This window comes from Serinus canaria, chromosome 5 (assembly GCF_022539315.1).
Source record: "Serinus canaria isolate serCan28SL12 chromosome 5, serCan2020, whole genome shotgun sequence".
NCBI lineage: Eukaryota > Metazoa > Chordata > Aves > Passeriformes > Fringillidae > Serinus > Serinus canaria.
Window position 1 is genome coordinate 10,169,955 of NC_066319.1, and position 18,272 is coordinate 10,188,226.

The following is an 18,272-nucleotide window of genomic DNA, read 5'->3' on the forward strand; positions in this document are numbered from 1 at the left end:
AGCTTCTCCAGGTGGGAAGGGCGGAGCAGTGGCTGAGGTGCTCGCAGCAGAAGCAGGGGCTGTTGAGGTGGCAATACCGCAGCCCAATGAAAACCCTCGGGAAAGAGCAGCACAGCCGACCGGGGGCCCCCAGAGGTATTTGTGGACTCGGAGATCTCCTGTCCCATGTGGCCGGGACAGCAGCCACCCACGCCACAGCCAGTGCCCTCCGGTTCGGGTGGCCCGCCCCACCTGGCCCGGTGTGGGCTCCGTGCGGTGCGTGCGTCTGTGAGCGGAGCAGCCCCGGAGAGTGCCCGGTGCCGCAGTGCCCGGCAGCGCGGCGGGATGGGGCAGGGCAGCTCCTCCCGCCGCCGCACAGCGAGCGACAGGGACGTGGTGCCGGGCAGGAATGGCTGCGGTGCCGGTGGCTGGGCAGCAGCTGCAGTTCCAGCGGCTGCGTTTGCCCTGCGAGGGAGCCCGGGACGAGAGTCCGGGAAGTGGCGATCGTTTGCACAACAAAGGGCCGGGGAAAGCGGGATCCTGGCCAGGTGAGGGACACTGAGAGAGACAGCGGGATACGGGGATCAGAAGGAAGAGAGCCTTTAGAGTCGGCTTTTGTGCTTGGAATGTGGGCGGGTCAAAGTCCTGTTTCTTTGCCTGTGAGGCTCCTGTACGGCAGCAGCTGGGGCTGTTTGCGCCTTCCTGCCGCAGCAGCACTCGGATTTACAGAGCGATACACCTGTGACTGTGCCATGTCAGAGCTGGAATGGAACGGATGAGGAAAAGTGAGGTCTGGTTGTTGGAATGGGTGTTTGGGGAACCTCCGGGGCCAGCGGGGAACCAGTGGAGGCGCTGAGAATGGGTGTCAGTGCCGTCAGAGAGAGTGGAGCCCTGCGTTGGGAATGCGCTGCCAAAGAGTCCCGTGAAGGGCGAGAGAGCGGGAAGTTTCCTGTAGCGCGCGGCAGGCGGGCTGCAGGGGCCCGGAGCGGCGGGGCAGGGGCGGCGGAGCCGCGGCGTTCTCGGCGGCAGCGCAGGTGTCGGGGGGCGCGTGCGGTCGCTGGCGAGGCCGGGAGCCGCCGGGGGGAAACCGCCTCCTTCCTGCCCTGGCGGCGAGGCGAGCGCGGGGCTGCAGCTGCGGCAGCAGCGCCATGTGCCAGAGCCACCGCGAGGGACCGGGCAGCTGGCAGCTCGCCGAGAGCCGGGGGCCTCTGCCACCCCCCTCGGGGGCTCCGAGCATCCGGGAGGGGAGCGCCCCGAGCGTGGGGCTTTGAGCTTTGCAGGTGCCCGAGCTACAGGTGGTTCCCTGGCTGCTCTTGGTAGGATGTGGGCTGAAGCCCGTGCTCGCCATCAGGATGGCTCTTGGCAGGCTGCAGCAGCAGCGTTGGAGCCGCGGGGCATGCAGGAAGGGCCCCCGCAGGGCAGGTGCTGTGGGGGGGCTGTCTCCCCCCGGGGACATCCGGGTGGCAGCCCACTGTGGCGAGGTGTGTGACGGCAGAGGCGCAGGCGAGGCTCATATTTGGGCACGGAGCAGGTTATTGGAGGCCGCGGCCCCGCAGCCGTGAGATGAGGCGCCTGATAAAGGCTGCCCCGGTGCTGCTGCTGCTGCTGCTGCTGCTTCGTGCACTGGCTCGGGCGCTGGCGAGAGGTGGCCTGGCTTCGCTGGCTGGGGGCCGGTGGCCATGGGGCCGCTGGTGGCTCTGGGGCTGCTCGTGTGCGTGCGGCTGTGCGGGGGTGAGTGCCGGGCGGGCGGGAGCGGAGCCCGCGGCGGCGGCGGGCCCGGCTCAGCAGCGTCCGTGCCGCAGGCTCCGGGGAGCTGCGTCTGGTGGGCGGCGGCGGGCGCTGTGCCGGCCGCGTGGAGGTGAAGCACGGCGGTGAGTGGGGCTCCGTGTGCGCCTTCGACTTCGACTGGGAGGCTCGCTGGGCCGTGGTGGTGTGCCGGCAGCTGGGCTGTGGCCGGGTGGCCAGGGCGTCCCTGCACGCCCCGTTCGGGCAGGGCAGCGGGCGGATCTGGCTGCAGCCCTTCTTCTGCCGCGGAACCGAGGATGAGCTGGATCACTGTTCACACTTCGGCTGGGGACGGCATTTCTGCGGCCACGAGCGGGATGTGGGGGTGACCTGCACAGGTGAGGGGACACGCTTGCCTTGCTGGGACAGCCACCTTGTGCTGGAGCATTGCAGGCTGGTCTGAGCCAGTCCGGTGCCCCTGTGCAGATGCCGTGGAGCTGAGGCTGTCGGGCGGCAGCAGTCCCTGTGCCGGGAGGTTGGAGGTGAAGCTGCAGGGACACTGGGGCTCGGTGGCAGACGACAACTGGGACATGGAGGACGCCGAGGTGGTTTGTCAGCAGCTGGGCTGTGGCTCGGCTTCCATAGCCTCCTCCGCCCTTGAGCCCTTTGGGGTAGGGGAAGGGCTCGTCAGCCTGGCCCTGGTGGACTGCAGTGGGAACGAGGCCACGCTCTGGGACTGCGAGATCCGTGGCTGGGGACCCTATAACAGCAGCATCCATGGTTTGGATACTGCCGTTGTCTGCCAAGGTAGGGGCTGGGCTTGAGGGCGTTAAGTCTGTTCATGTACATCCCTTGTCACTGGCCCTGCACTGCTCCCCCAGGCTTTTCCCAGCTGGTTGGTGGCAATGGAGCCTGTGTCGGGCGTCTGGAGGTGCGTCAGGGCCGGTCCTGGGTCGGTGTCTGTGAGGATCAGGTGGACATGAAGGTGGCCCAGGTGGTGTGCAGGGAGCTGGGCTGTGGTGAGGTGATCGCAATGGCCGGCAGTGGCCGTTTTGGGGCAGTGTCGGGATCGCTCTGGGACGGGGGCTTCCAGTGCAATGGCACTGAGCCCCTGCTCAGTGCCTGTGCCCGGCGTCCATCCCAGAGCCAGGACTGCTCCGGCCCTGCCAGCGTCATCTGCTCCTGTAAGTGCCGGGGACGCCTGGGGCAGTTGGGGTGCCTGCGCCATCAGTGCTCTCAACGCTGTTCCTGTCCCAGCCTACACGGGCTTCCGGCTGGAGAACGGCAGCTCGGGATGCTCCGGGCGAGTGGAGGTGGCAGTGAGGGGGACGTGGGGCTCGGTGTGCGCCAGCGAGTGGGACCTGGCCGATGCGCACGTCCTGTGCCGCCACCTGGGCTGCGGCCGCGCCTTCAGCGTGCCCCCGGGAGGCTCCTTCGGCAGCGGGGAGGGGCCGCTGCGGCCGGACGCATTCGGCTGCAGCGGGAGCGAGCGGCACCCGGGCGAGTGCCCCGTGGCCATGCTGGGGAAGCCCCCGTGTGCCCCCAGAAACGCTGCCGCCGTCAACTGCTCAGGTGGGTATGGTGGCACTGCGAGGAGACTTAAGGACTTTTAGGACCCTGTGGAACCTGGAGATGGTATGAGATGATGCCGGCTTTTTTTTTGATGAAGGTCTGAGTTGGTCCATTTTACAGGCACCATCGAGTCTCTGCGTCTGGTGAAGGGTGAGACTCGGTGCGAGGGGTTTCTGGAATTGGCCATAAGCACCGGGGAGTGGCGCCGTGTGCCAGGAGAAGTTTCGCTCCTGTGGAACTTGAGCAATGTGTGCTTGGAGCTGGGCTGTGGAGGACTGGAGAAGATTCGTGTTATCCCTGGGCAGTCCTTCTTGCAGGATTTCGACCAGAAGGAGCAGGATATCTTGAGAAGTGTGGTTGAAACCCTCAAAGGGATGACCACCGATCTGCCTATTAGGACCATACCTGAGGATTACTTTGGGTACGGCTACAGGTTCATGACCACTGCACCAGCTGACATCCATCATGGCACCAACATTGTCTGCTCAGGTGGGTGTCCCGAGAAGGAATGGAGGTGCGGGTGCCCCAAGAAGCCACCCCAGCCCATTCCTTCCCTGCCCGCAGGCAGCCTGCCGGTGAGGCTGGTGGGGAGCCCTGGGCGCTGTGCCGGGCGTGTGGAGGTCTATTCCGGGGGCAGCTGGAGCTCGGTCTGCCAGGAAGGCTGGGAGCTGCAGGATGCGGCCGTTGTGTGCCGGGAGCTGGGCTGTGGCACGGCACTGGAGGCCCCGGGCTGGGCGCGCTTCGGTGCGGGCACGGGGCCGCTGTGGCTGTACAGCCCCGACTGCTCCAGCTCCGAGGAGTCTCTGTGGAAATGCGGGCGCACGGAACAGCACGAGTGCGGCAGCGGCAACTGGGCAGGGGCTGTCTGCTCAGGTCAGTGCCGGGCAGCCCCAGATCAGGGCCTGGCAGAGGTCCCTGGGGGTTCCTGGCCGTGCCGTGACCCCCTTTCCCCTCTTGCAGAGCAGCTCTTCGTGCAGCTGGCAGGGGGCTTTGGGCGCTGCCGGGGCTTCCTGGAGATATTCCAGAACAGCACCTGGAGCCGCGTGTGCGCCAACGGCACCAGCAACGGCACCGCCGCCGCCGTCTGCCGCCAGCTGGGCTGTGGGGACAGGGGCCGGCTCTCGGCTGTGCCTGCCCAGGAGCTGACCGACACCTGGCTGGCCTGGGTGGGCTGTGAGGACGGGGCCCGCTCGCTCTGGCAGTGCCCCTCAGCACCCTGGCACCTGCAGAGCTGCAGCCCAGGCGAGCACGCCCATGTGGAGTGTGAGGAGGACAGTGGTGACGCCACTGAGGGACACACTAGCCCATATCCGGAGGGTGGCACCAGCACAGGTAGCTCTGCCCGTGCCTGCATCCCCCACAGCAGGCTGGCTGGGATTGCCCTGCCCTCACTGCCTGCCTGTGTCCCCACAGGTGTCCCCAGAAGAACGCCCCCAGCAGTGGCCGTGGGGTCTGTGCCTGTGTCCACTGTGCTGTGCGTGGTGCTGGGGACGCTGCTGTGCCTGTCCCTGGGTGCCCTGGCCCTGCTGCTGTGCCGTGCCCGTGCCTGGCGCCGAGGTGGGTCCTGCTGGGTGGGTGGGGGTGGGGACAGATCCCCCCGTTTGGGGGGTCCAGGGGCCCTTCTCTGTAGAAAAGCTGAGAAAGGAGCCGGTGTGATCCCGCTGACCCCCACAGTGCCTAGGGCCCCAGGTAAGTGCTGCATCTCCTTCCAGGCCCTGGCAGAGCTGCAGATGCCATCTCCAATGCTACCTACGAAGAGCTGGATTACAAAGCCATACCTGAGTACCAGGAGGTACCCACTCCCCCAGGTGGGTGCAGCCATTGTGCCCCAGCTGTGCCCACTGTGAAGGCTCTACCTGACAGCCCCACAGAAGCTGTGGCTCCTGGTGGCCCAGCAGGGGCTCCTGGCCATGGGCTGTGGGTGTCCCTTGGTCCCAGAGCAGCCCCGCTCTGTGGTGTGAGGTTCTGTCCCTGGCGGTGCCACTTGAGGCCACCCCCAATCCCTGTTTATCCCGTGCAGGTTCCCAGTTGGAGGGATGGGTGAAGAAGCTGCCGTATGACAGCGGGGACAGCTTGGAGGGGAGTGACACCGAGGCAGCCGCAGGTAGGACTACAGAGCAGGACCCCAGCAGGGAGAGCTGGGGTGTGGGGGCACATCTGGGATGTGGTGGGGGTCTGACAGGATATATTGTCTTCCTTGTGAGCATGCAGGGATACATTGCCTTTCCCTGTGGGACTCAAAGGCCTCCAGTACGTGCCCAAATGGAAAGGCTGGAATGGATGGCACAGCCTGAGCCCTGCTAGGGCCACTGGTCACTGCCATGTCCCCCTCTGCTTTTCCCAGATCCCCCTGCCCAGCTCGATCAAGGAACCCCAGATGGCTATGACGATGTCCTGGATGTGTCCCAGGAGTCCTCCGCTGCCAGCACTGGGGACATGTTTGAGCGAGTGGCACGGCAGAGGTGGATCTGTGGGCTCCCCACAGGTGAGAGGGCTCCCAGCTGCCCTGTCCCCTCTGCAGAGCCACTCCATGGCAGGCTTTGGCTGTGGGGGTGGGCAGGGCCCAGCAGCAGATCCATGGGTGCTGTGGGCAGAGCCCAGGTGGGCACTGTCAGGGGGACACGGAGCTGCCTGGCCCCTCAGGCTCCTTTCTCTCCTGTCCCTAATGTGGGATCTACTCCCCTCCACATCCCTCAGGAGCCACTGGAGACCCTTCGGAACAGATCCCAGAGCACATGGACTATGATGATGTTGGCAGCAGTACCCTGGGGACGTTACAATGAGGATGTCCTGGCCATGCCACAGCCCCAGGGACATGTGTGTGGCACTGTGGCGGGGCCCTGTCCCCAGGGGGGGCTGGCCCTGCCCACAGAGATCAGCTCTCACTGTCCCGTGGTGGAGGAAAACAGGTCCTGTGTAGGGATTTTCTTGGATTTCAGAGGGAATTTCCATTTTTTCCTATTAAAACCCAAACTGGTCAGAAACTCAATCCCAGGCCTAGAATCTTATTCTGAGGCTGGCACTTCCATCCCAGGAACACCAGATATTCCTTGGTGATATGACACTGGAATTTAAACCACAAATTCCTGGTGAATGGTGGGTGGTCTGAGGAGGAAGAACAGTGGGAGTTTTTAGGGAGTGCTTGCAGGGTCTTTATTTATCACTGCCAAATGCATACAACTGCTGCTAGCAACAGGGAGGGCAAAAGGCAGAGGGCAGGACCCGGATCCCCCCCAGCAGATGCAGCAGGATCTCGTCCCTGTGCCCCCCATGGGTGGGGCAGGCTCAGCCCCACTCTCAGCCCTGAGAAGCGGGCTGGGAATGGCTCTGGTTGTTGGAAGGACTTCTCCTAAGGGATGGGAGGTCTCCTGAAGGAGGGCAGAGCCTTCCTGCCCCCCGGCAGCAGCCCGCGGTGGCAGGGCAGGCGGGCCATGGCCCCTGCCTGCGGCACATCGTGCTCCAGGAGGTTGCCGATGTTGAGGCCCGGCTGCAGCGCCCGGAGGGCGTCCAGTTCGTGCAGCAGGGCCTGGCTGAATCCGTCCGTGCTCAGCCTGGGCGTGGAGGGGGCAGGAGAAGAGGAGAAGGTGTCCGAGGTTGTGGGGAGGGAGGTGTGAAGCAGGCGCGTTGTGGGTGCGGCCCCGGCTGTGGCGCAGGCTCGGCTGGCCGTGTCGGGAACGGCGGGCTCGGCAGGGGCCGTGTGAGGGCCGTGAGCGAGCGCAGGGTGCTGAGCGGGCAGGCGGGCTGGCCGAGGTGCTGTGAGAGCGGGAGGAGGAGGTGGGCTGTGAGGTGGCTGTGAGTGAGGTGGCGGCCGGTGAGGCGGGCCCGGTGCAGCAGCAGGCTCGCAGGCAGGGTCGGGTGGGAGGTGTTGGAGAGGCGTGAGGTGGGCAGGGCTTGGGTGTGTGTGCGGTGTGGTTGTGGGGCAGGGTTGTGGGGCGGTGTGTTTTGGGAGGGTGGTGGGGAGTGCTGGAGAGCGCTGCAGAGGGGCAGGCGGGTGGGTGCGTGCGGCCGTAGCAGCCTGAGAACGCCCGATCTCGTCTGATCTGGGCAGCAGAGCAGGCTCGGGCCAGGTTAGTACTTGGATGGGAGAGCGCCTGGGAATACCGGGTGCTGTAGGCATCTCTTGGGGCCACGAGGGCTCTTGTTTTGCCTGGGCAGCTGTGGCGGGGGCCAGGAGGGAAGGGGCCGGTGTACCCTGCGTAGCTTTGTGTGCCTGTTGTAGGCTGGGGTCTTTTGCCTCCCTTTGGTGATATTTCATTGATTTCAATTCCACTTCTCTTTTTGTTTGGCATTTATTTCTTTTGGCTTCTTTTTCTTGTTTTCCTTTTTTAGTAAGAAGTAATTTTTTTTCTTATCTCTTGGTTAATATATTGTTTAAAGTTCACCCTATGATATTGTCTCAGGCATGTTGTTTCTGTAGCTTTTCACTGTGCTTCTTGTCTCTCGAGTGTCACTGGATGTTGCCTTCCGTTTTTCTCTGTGTGAGCCGTTCTGTAAGGTTCTGTTGACTGTTAGTGTTTTATTCTGTGACTTCTTTGTGCTGTCATTCTGGCTGCGTTTGCGTTGTTGTAGGTGTGTCTCATAGGCTGCTTTCTCATGGCTTGCCGTGTGGAGGCTGCTGTTTGGTCTGTGCACTAGGCGACGAGCCCCTGTGTTTCTGCCAGCGGCCGTGCCATAGTCTGGAATGCCCACTGCAAGATCCCATCCCAGGTGTGCTCTGTGGGAGAGCCCCAGGTGTTCATTTTCTATTCCCATCCCACATCCTTTCCCTTTGTCCAGGCACATGCTGTCTGACCCATAGCCCCAAGTCACCCTGTGTGCCACACCAATTACTACTGTAAATCAACTTCGACTCCGAGGAAGGGGAGAGAGAGAATGATGCATCTGACTCCATCATCATCAGAAGGCAAATGAATAACTTTATTATACTACACTATGTACATTTTATCTAAACTGAATCTGCCAAGCACTCACTCTTGCTCACACCTGCACAGCACTGCACTCATCTCTGATTCTCTCATGAGGGTCCCATGACAGTCCCACACACACACACACTTGGCCCTGATATGCCAAGGGAACAAAACATCCTCACTTTGGGTAAACAGTCTCCATATTGCATTCTACTTTAGCACAACAGAGGCGCAGCAAGCGAGATAAGAATTGCGTTTTCCTTCTTCTCTGCTTGTCTCACAGTTTCCCTCTGTTCAGAGGGCACGTGAATACCACATGTCCCACTCCTTACTATATAAAAAGAAAGGAGCTGCGTTTGCAATATTTTGGCTGGGCCCTTGCAGAAGAGAGAACAAACACATCTCATGAGGTTCATCCACGGCCAACTGAAATCTCAATCAAGTGCTGATGTAGAATGATAAGGGAGATCCTTTACCTGCAGAATATCTGCTTCTATTATATCTCTAACACAAGGTTTACAATAACAGAAACCCAAACCAATATGCAGAGATTGTTCATTGTTTCAAGTCCAAACAGCTGAGTTTCAGAAGACCTGGAGATGTTGCTCTTTGACATCCCTAGTGGTCCTTCCTGGTTCTGAAACAGACCTGCAGAATCCTGAAACTGAGAACTGCTAGAAAAACCCTCTAATAACGATTTAGAAACCCACTGATCCAGTAGCTCTCTCATCACCTCTTTTTTTCTTTAAAAAGACCAGCAGCAGCGTCTTCTTGGACCCTGTGCTGCTGGGCAGGGCGGAGTCCGTGGCCTCGGTGGTCGGGCCAAGGAAACCAGACCCGACCCACGAAGCGGTGGGCCAGGCCCAGACGGGGGGACCAAAGCCGGGCGGGGAGGGGGCCCTGGGTCAGGGGGACGGGCCAAGCGACCCAGACCTGGCCCGTGGGGTGGGGTCTTTGGTCTCACAAGCCGGCCCCACCAAGCTGCCAGTGTCTCGGCAACAGGAGTGGCCAAATGCTTCCTCCCTCTCCCCCCAGACCCAGCGGCCTGCGTCGGCGGCTGGGAAGGACAAACTTTTTCTAGAGTGTGAATCCCCATGATGGATCTGGGGTGCTCACTGCCCAGGACAAGCAGGTGCCGTCTTCTCCCTGCTGCGCCGTTCTCCCCCGTGATACAAATGAGTGTTGCCCAGCCCTCTGATCAGCGGCACCATTCCCTCGGGGCTCGGGACCAGAGGGAGCACCTCCAGAAGCGACCTCCCCCACGCCGCTGGCGCGTGCGGCGGGAGCCATGCATCCCAAACCCCAGAGAGAAGGCCCTGAGCAAGCCAGAGTCGGCCCGCTGAAAACGCTGCGTCCCAGCAAAACACCGAGCCTCAGAGTTTTCAGCCGGGAGGCACCTGCAAACAGCTGGCGAGCCGCGCCTCCCCGGGGGGACTGGCTGGCGTCCCCTGCCCCTGTTCCACCTTTCCCCGCAGGGGCTGCTTCGGGACCGCCCGAAAAATTCGGGGTGGGGTCCAGGCTGGACGCAGGCGCCGCGACAGTCGCTGCTGGAGGCGGCGGGGACGCACAAAGCAGCAACGCCGCGGTCTCTCTCGGTTCCGGACGGGGCGGTTCCGGCGCGGGCTCTGCCGCTGCGGGAGGGGGTGGCGGACTGATCACGGGCGCCGCGGCAGGTGCCGCCGAAGGCGGGGCCACGGGGGCCCGCGGGGTGGTTCCGCCGCCTGGTCGCCGTCCTCAGCGTTTCCTTGAATTGGAGGCGGCGGTGGCGGCTCCGCTGTCCCAGCTTCAACATTTCCCGCCGCGGCAGCAGACGCGGGCGGGGCCGCCGCAGTCGGAGCCATCGCGGGCTGTGCTGGAGGGGCGGTGGCGGGCGGGGCCGGTGGGGCGTCCTCAGGCTGGGAGGCAGCGAGGGGCGGTGCCAGAGGCGGCACGGCCACCGCCGGGGCGGGGGGCAGGTCCCTCAGTGCCGGGAGGGGCAGAAGAGGCGGTTCCTGGGCATGCTGCAGGGAGTCGGAAAAAAACCTCTCCGCCGGCACCTTGGGCAAAGCCTCCTCTTCCCGCCCCGCGCGGGGGGACAAGCCAGCGGCGGGGACTGTCCTTGAAGAGTCTCCTCTCCTGCGGGCTGTGGCAAGGGGGGCTGGTTGCCCTCCGCGCGGGGGGAGGCATCCCCTCACGTCCCTGCCGGAGGCCCCAGAGACGGTCCCCAAATGAACGTGGTCGCCTCTCAGAAACGTGAAAAGCAGCGCCCAAGTGTGTAGCTACGATGGACCTTCCCAGTCCGTTTGAAATGCCTTCTAAGATAAAGACTCAGGGCATTCCACGCGTGGGGGTCCCAGGAGGAATTCATGCCCATGGGGAGTCCATAGCGTCTGGCCCAGCCAAAGAACTCGTAAAGTTCTTGCTGGGGCACGAGAACTCCATGGTCACGAAGCGTGAGCTCCCAGAATTGCAAAGCAAATTTCTCTCCCCATGACAATGGAGTGCTGATGTCTGTAGACATCTCTTCCCAAAGTCAAAGCCCACCCAATCGGGCAGTGCCTGCCAGAAAAGCTTCCGCAGCCCCTGCCTCAAGGCTTGGGGGCCAAACACGGCCAGAAAAGAGTGGGTCTCTTCCTAGGGAGACTCAGGGAAGGGCTAATACCTTCCTCTCTGGGAAAGCAGGTGGCAGTGTCCAGGCTCGGGGTCCCGCGGGGTCCTAGAGGCTCTCCGTCCGTCCCACGATGATCTCTGGACACGCTTCTGGGATTTTTCGGCAGATTCTTTCCTTGCTCAGCTGTGCTGTGAACTCCGCCCAAATCCAAGGTCTTGGTTCTCCAGTCCGGGCCACAGCCACACATCAGGGTCACCACTTATTGTAAATCACCGGCGACTCCGACCTTGGTGAAGGAGAAAGAATGATGCGTCTGACTCCATCATCAGAAGGCAAATGAATAACTTTATTATACTATACTATGTACATTGTATCTAAACTGAATCTCCCAAGCACTCGCTCTTGCTCACACCTGCACAGCACTGCACTCATCTCTGATTCTCTTGTGAGGGTCCCGTGACAGTCGCACACACACACACTTGGCCCTGATAGGCCAAGGGAACAAAACATCCTCACTGTGGGTAAACAATCTCCATATTGCATTCTACTTTAGCACAACAGAGGCACAGCAAGTGAGATAAGAATTGCATTTTCCTTCTTCTCTGCTTATCTCACAGTTTCCCTCTCTTCAGAGGGCATGTGAATACCACTAATGACATGGTCCCCTTTGCATGGAATCTGCCTGTTGGTGTCACACAGAGTCTTACCTCAGCTAGCAGTGCATCAAGCTCTTCCTGGCTCAGCACAGGGTCCCTGGCAAGGGCTCCATCCTCTGTCTGTGCATGGAGAGATGTCCTGCCAGCTCCCTTGCTGCCCTGAGGCTGTACACCTTTTGGTCAGGGTTCCTATGCCTGTTGAGTCCTTCACCTGGTATGGGCCCAGCTCATGCTCCCCCAGTACAGCTTCACTAAGTTGCCTGAATATGGTATCAGCCCGTCCTCACCCTTCCTGACGCACCTCCACCTTCTTGCTCCCCTTGGGTCCCGCTCTTGCTCTCCCAGCCCACTGCTGGCACTGCTTGTGCTGAGTTTGGCTGTTGGAAGCAGTTGGTCTCCAGCTGCTGTAGTGGTGCCCAGACTGCCTGTGTCCAGGGTGCCCGTGCAGGACATGCGCAGCTGTAGCACCCCAAACCATCAGGGGTGACACAGACTGTCAGGGCAGAACCCTCTGGTGAGGAACTGAGGCTAGGATGTGTGGTGTGATGGGGAACTCACCTGGGGTCCCCACTGGGAGCAGGACAGTGGTGGGGAGTGGGGATCCGGGTGCAGCAGCGGCTGCAGACGCTCCCCTCCACTCCACCCGGCTGGGCGTCCCGCGCCGCCTCCCCCAGGATCTCGGGGGGTCTCTCCACGGGCAAGTCTGCCTCCAGCAGCTGGCCTGGTTCAGTCACGTTCTCCACACAGGAGCCACATCACCACTGCCCAGTGGGAGCAGAGCAGAGAGGGATGGCAGGAGGGCACTGGCATCCCTGTGTGCCCTGGGACTCACCTGGGGACGTGGGGCAGCAAGGGCACGAGGCAGGCAAGGTGAAAGGCCCTGGGGCAGCCATCATACTGCTTGCAGCTGGCCCTGGGGCTGCAATTGTGGTTCTCTGTTCAGTTGGCAAGACAAGAAAAGGTTTGGAGAGGCACTGCTTGCACTGGGGAACACCTGCAGGCCATGGATATGAGACCATGTAGGAAAAACCACTGTCACAGCCTTGGCTTTGGCCTCTGATTGCTGAGTTGCTCCAGGTGGGAAGGGTGGAGCAATGGCTGAGGTGCTCGCAGCAGCAGGAGGGGCTGCTAAGGGGGCAATACCGCAACCCCTTGAGAACCCCCGAGAAACAATCTCAGAGCCTCCCCGAGGGCCCCCAGAGGTATCCGTGGACTCGGAGATCTCCTGTCCCCTGTGGCCGGGACAGCAGCCACCCACACACCCACCCAGCCAGTGCCCTCCGGTTCGGGTGGCCCGCCCCACCGCGCCCGGTGTGGGCTCCGTGCGGTGCGTGTGTCTGTGAGCGGAGCAGCCCCGGAGAGTGCCCGGTGCCGCAGTGCCCCGCAGCGCGGCGGGATGGGGCAGGGCAGCACCTCTTGCCGCCGCACAGCGAGCGACCGGGACGTGGTGCCGGGCAGGAATGGCTGCGGTGCCGGTGGCTGGGCAGCAGCTGCAGATCCAGCGGCTGCGTTTGCCCTGCGAGGGAGCCCGGGACGAGAGTCCGGGAAGTGGCGATCGTTTGCACAACAAAGGGCCGGGGAAAGCGGGATCCTGGCCAGGTGAGGGACACTGAGAGAGACAGCGGGATACGGGGATCAGGAGGAAGAGAGCCTTTAGAGTCGGCTTTTGTGCTTGGAATGTGGGCGGGTCAAAGTCCTGTTTCTTTGCCTGTGAGGCTCCTGTACGGCAGCAGCTGGGGCCGTTTGCGCCTTCCTGCCGCAGCAGCACTCGGATTTACAGAGCGATACACCTGTGACTGTGCCATGTCAGAGCTGGAATGGAACGGATGAGGAAAAGTGAGGTCTGGTTGTTGGAATGGGTGTTTGGGGAACCTCCGGGGCCAGCGGGGAACCAGTGGAGGCGCTGTGAATGGGTGTCAGTGCCATCAGAGCGAGTGGATCCCTGCGTTGGGAATGCGCTGCCAGAGAGTCCCGTGAAGGGTGAGAGAGCGGGAAGTTTCCTGCCATGCGCGGCAGGCGGGCTGCAGGGGCCCGGAGCGGCGGGGCAGGGGCGGCGGAGCCGCGGCGTTCTCGGCGGCAGCGCAGGTGTCGGGAGGCGCGTGCGGTCGCTGGCGAGGCCGGGAGCCGCCGGGGGGAAACCGCCTCCTTCCTGCCCTGGCGGCGAGGCGAGCGCGGGGCCGCAGCTGCGGCAGCAGCGCCATGTGCCAGAGCCACCGCGAGGGACCGGGCAGCTGGCAGCTCGCCGAGAGCCGGGGGCCTCTGCCACCCCCCTCGGGGGCTCCGAGCATCCGGGAGGGGAGCGCCCCGAGCGTGGGGCTTTGAGCTTTGCAGGTGCGCGAGCTACAGGTGGTTCCCTGGCTGCTCTTGGTAGGATGTGGGCTGAAGCCCATACTCGCCATCAGGATGGCTCTTGTCAGGCTGCAGCAGCAGCGTTGGAGCCGCGGGGCATGCAGGAAGGGCCCACCGCAGGGCAGGTGCTGTGGGGGGGCTGTCTCCCCCCGGGGACATCCGGGTGGCAGCCCACTGTGGCGAGGTGTGTGACGGCAGAGGCGCAGGCGAGGCTCATATTTGGGCACGGAGCAGGTTATTGGAGGCCGCGGCCCCGCAGCCGTGAGATGAGGCGCCTGATAAAGGCTGCCCCGGTGCTGCTGCTGCTGCGTGCATTGGCTCGGGCGCTGGCGAGAGGTGGCCTGGCTGCGCTGGCTGGGGGCCGGTGGCCATGGGGCCGCTGGTGGCTGTGGGGCTGCTCGTGTGCGTGCGGCTGTCCGGGGGTGAGTGCCGGGCGGGCGGGAGCGGAGCCCGCGGCGGCGGCGGGCCCGGCTCAGCAGCGTCCGTGCCGCAGGCTCCGGGGAGCTGCGTCTGGTGGGCGGCGGCGGGCGCTGTGCCGGCCGCGTGGAGGTGAAGCACGGCGGTGAGTGGGGCTCCGTGTGCGCCTTCGACTTCGACTGGGAGGCTCGCTGGGCCGTGGTGGTGTGCCGGCAGCTGGGCTGTGGCCGGGTGGCCAGGGCGTCCCTGCACGCCCCGTTCGGGCAGGGCAGCGGGCGGATCTGGCTGCAGCCCTTCTTCAACGGCACTGAGGATGAGCTGAAGGATTGTTCACACTTCGGATGGGGCTGGCATTTCTGTGGCCACGAGCGGGATGTGGGGGTGACCTGCACAGGTGAGGGAACACGCTGGCCGTGCTGGAACAGCCACCTTGTGCTGGAGCATCGAGGGCTGGTCTGAGCCATGCCGGTGCCCCTGTGCAGATGCCGTGGAGCTGAGGCTGTCGGGTGGCGGCAATCCCTGTGCCGGGAGGGTGGAGGTGAAGCTGCAGGGACACTGGGGCTCGGTGGCAGACGACAACTGGGACATGGAGGACGCCGAGGTGGTTTGTCAGCAGCTGGGCTGTGGTTCGTCTTCTGCTACGTACTTCGCCCTCGAGCGCTTTGGCGTGGGGGAAGGGCTCGTCAGCCTGGCCCTGGTGGACTGCAGTGGGGACGAGGCCACGCTCTGGGACTGCGAGATCCGTGGCTGGGGACCCTATAGCAGCAGCATCCATGGTTTGGATACTGCCGTTGTTTGCCAAGGTAGGGGCTGGGCTTGAGGGCGTTAAGTCTGTTCATGTACATCCCTTGTCACTGGCCCTGCACTGCTCCCCCAGGCTTTTCCCAGCTGGTTGGTGGCAATGGAGCCTGTGCTGGGCATCTGGAGGTGCGTCAGGGCCGGTCCTGGGTCGGTGTCTGTGAGGATCAGGTGGACATGAAGGTGGCCCAGGTGGTGTGCAGGGAGCTGGGCTGCGGTGAGGTGATCGCAATGGCCGGCAGTGGCCGTTTTGGGGCAGTGTCGAGATCGCTCTGGGACGGAGGCTTCCAGTGCAATGGCACCGAGCCCCTGCTCAGTGCCTGTGCCCGGCGTCCGCCCCAGAGCCAGGGCTGCACCCGCCCTGCCAGCATCATCTGCTCCTGTAAGTGGCGGGGACTCCGGGGGCAGCTGGGGTGGCCTGCGCCATCAGTGCTCTTAACGCTGTTCCTGTCCCAGCTTACACGGGCTTCCGGCTGGAGAACGGCAGCTCGGGATGCTCCGGGCGAGTGGAGGTGGCAGTGAGGGGGACGTGGGGCTCGGTGTGCGCCAGCGAGTGGGACCTGGCCGATGCACACGTCCTGTGCCGCCACCTGGGCTGCGGCCGCGCCTTCAGCGTGCCCCCGGGAGGCTCCTTCGGCAGCGGGGAGGGGCCGCTGTGGCCGGATGCCTTCAGCTGCAGCGGGAGCGAGCGGCACCCGGGCGAGTGCCCTGTGGCCGTGCTGGGGAAGCCCCCGTGTGCCCCGGAAACGCCGCTGCTGTCAACTGCTCAGGTGGGTATGTTGGAACTGCGAGGGGCCCTAAGGGCTTTTAGGACCCTGCCAAGTATTGGTATCAGAATATGTAGGCTTATTTTTTGATGAAGGTCTGAGTTGTTCCATTTTACAGGCACCGTCGAGACTCTGCGGCTGGTGAAGGGTGAGACTCGGTGTGAGGGGTTTCTGGAGTTGGCCATAAGCACCCGGGAGTGGCGCCGTGTGCCAGGAGAGGTTTCGCTCCTGCGGAATTTGAGCAATGTGTGCTTGGTTCTGGGCTGTGGAGAACTGGAGAAGAGTCTTGTTGTCCGTGGGCAGTCCTACCTGCAGGATATAGACCAGAATGAGTGGGATATCTTGGAAATGGTGATCAAAACCATCAAGAGGATGACCACTGATCTGGCCACTAGGACCATAGATGAGTATTATTTTTGGGCCTACTACAGGTACATGACCACTGCACCAGCTGACATCCGTCATGGCACAGACATTTTCTGTTCAGGTGGGTGTCCCAAGTGGGCTGGAGGTGCCGATGCCCCAAGCAGCCACCCCAGCTCATTCCTTCCGTGCCCGCAGGCAGCCTGCAGGTGAGGCTGGTGGGGAGCCCTGGGCGCTGTGCCGGGCGTGTGGAGGTCTATTCCGGGGGCAGCTGGAGCTCGGTCTGCCAGGAAGGCTGGGAGCTGCAGGATGCGGCCGTTGTGTGCCAGGAGCTGGGCTGTGGCACGGCACTGGAGGCCCCGGGCTGGGCGCGCTTCAGTTCGGGCACGGGGCCGCTGTGGCCGTACAGCCCCGACTGCTCCGGCTCCGAGGAGTCTCTGTGGAAATGCGGGCGCATGGAACAGCACGAGTGCGGGAGCGGCAACTGGGCAGGGGCCGTCTGCTCAGGTCAGTGCCGGGCAGCCCCAGATAAGGGCTTGGCAGAGGTCCCTGGGGGTTCCTGGCCATGCTGTGACCCCCCTGCCCCCCTTACAGAGCAGCTCTCCGTGCGGCTGGCAGGGGGCCCTGGGCGCTGCCGGGGCTTTCTGGAGGTCTCCTACAATGGAACCTGGGGCCGCGTGTGCGCCAGCGGCACCAGCAACGGCGCCGCCGCCGCCGTCTGCCGCCAGCTGGGCTGTGGGGACAGGGGCCGGCTCTCGGCTGTGCCTGCCCAGGAGCCGACCGACGCCTGGCTGGCCTGGGTGGGCTGTGAGGACGGGGCCCGCTCGCTCTGGCAGTGCCCCTCAGCACCCTGGCACCTGCAGAGCTGCAGCCCAGGCGAGCACGCCCATGTGGAGTGTGAAAAAGACAGTGGTGGCACCACTGAGGGACACACTAGCCCATGTCCGGAGGGTGGCACCAGCACAGGTAGCTCTGCCCGTGCCTGCATACCCCTCATCAGGCTGGCTGGGATCGCCCTCCCCTCACTACCTAACTGTGTCCCCACAGGAGACGCCAGAAAAACGCGCCTAGCAGTGGCCGTGGGGTCTGTGCCTGTGCCCACTGTGCTGTGCGTGGTGCTGGGGACGCTGCTGTGCCTGTCCCTGTGTGCACTGGCCCTGCTGCTGTGTCGTGTCCGTGCCTGGCGCCGAGGTGGGTCTGGGTGGGTGGGGGTGGGGACAGATCCCGTTTGGGGGGTCCAGGGTCCCTGCCCTGTGGAACAGCTCAGAAAGGAGCCAGGGGTGATCCCGCTGACCCCCACAGTGCCTAGGGCCCCAGGTAAGTGCTGCATCTCCTTCCAGGCCCTGGCAGAGCTGCAGATGCCATCTCCAACGCTGTCTACGAGGAGCTGGATTACAAAGCCATACCTGAGTACCAGGAGGTACCCACTCCCCCAGGTGGGTGCAGCCATTGTGCCCCAGCTGTGCCCACAGTGAAGACTGCCTGACAGCCCCACGGTATCTCTGGCTTTTGGTGGCCCAGCAGGGGCTCCCGGCCATGGGCTGTGGGTGTCCCTGGGTCCCAGAGCAGCCCCGCTTTGTGGTGTGAGGTTCTGTCACTGGCGGTGCCACTTGAGGCCACCCCCAATCCCTGTTTATCCCGTGCAGGTTCCCTGTTGGAGGGATGGATGAAGAAGCTGCCGTATGACAGCGGGGACAGCGTGGAGGGGAGTGACACAGAGGAAGCCCCAGGTAGGACCACAGGGTAGGACCCCAACAGGGAGAGCTGGGGACAAGGGACACACCTGGGATGGGGGGTGCTGACCCAATTGTTAGTGGGCAGAGAATCATTGCCTTTCCCTGTGGAATCCAAGGGCCTCAAGCATGTGCCATGGAAAGGCTGGAATGAATGGCACAGCCTGAGCCCTGCTAGGGCCACTGGTCACTGCCATATCCTCCTCTGCTTTTCCCAGATCCCCCTGCCCAGCCCGAGAAAGGACCCCTGGATGGCTATGACGTCCTGGATGTGCCACAGGAGCCCCCCACTGCCAGCACTGGGGACATCTCCGAGGCAGTGGCACAGCAGAGGTGGATCTGTGTGCTCCCCACAGGTGAGAGGGCTCCCAGCTGCCCTGTCCCCTCTGCAGAGGCACTCCATGGTAGGCTTTGGC

The 18,272-nt window shown here is 63.4% G+C and overlaps 1 protein-coding gene and 1 pseudogene across 1 annotated transcript in view; both read left to right on the forward strand.

Annotated features, from left to right (window-relative positions):
- Window positions 1-18,272, forward strand: part of LOC103822289 (uncharacterized) — a 33,474-nt gene that overhangs the window by 14,759 nt on the left and 443 nt on the right. Inside the window, 31 exon segments of the mRNA XM_050974716.1 lie at window positions 935-1,238; window positions 1,300-1,482; window positions 1,543-1,710; window positions 1,782-2,102; window positions 2,191-2,511; window positions 2,586-2,888; window positions 2,962-3,276; window positions 3,397-3,765; window positions 3,841-4,149; window positions 4,237-4,608; window positions 4,690-4,833; window positions 4,989-5,084; window positions 5,297-5,380; window positions 5,621-5,761; window positions 5,974-6,026; window positions 6,680-7,057; window positions 8,937-9,087; window positions 9,659-10,138; window positions 13,446-13,760; window positions 14,063-14,200; window positions 14,272-14,589; window positions 14,678-14,998; window positions 15,073-15,375; window positions 15,450-15,728; window positions 15,731-15,763; window positions 15,879-16,247; window positions 16,322-16,630; window positions 16,718-17,314; window positions 17,464-17,559; window positions 17,770-17,853; window positions 18,075-18,212. Of these exon segments, the coding sequence (XP_050830673.1) occupies window positions 935-1,238; window positions 1,300-1,482; window positions 1,543-1,710; window positions 1,782-2,102; window positions 2,191-2,511; window positions 2,586-2,888; window positions 2,962-3,276; window positions 3,397-3,765; window positions 3,841-4,149; window positions 4,237-4,608; window positions 4,690-4,833; window positions 4,989-5,084; window positions 5,297-5,380; window positions 5,621-5,761; window positions 5,974-6,026; window positions 6,680-7,057; window positions 8,937-9,087; window positions 9,659-10,138; window positions 13,446-13,760; window positions 14,063-14,200; window positions 14,272-14,589; window positions 14,678-14,998; window positions 15,073-15,375; window positions 15,450-15,728; window positions 15,731-15,763; window positions 15,879-16,247; window positions 16,322-16,630; window positions 16,718-17,314; window positions 17,464-17,559; window positions 17,770-17,853; window positions 18,075-18,212 (7,792 nt within the window).
- LOC115485500 (uncharacterized) lies at window positions 7,274-7,392 on the forward strand (annotated as a pseudogene).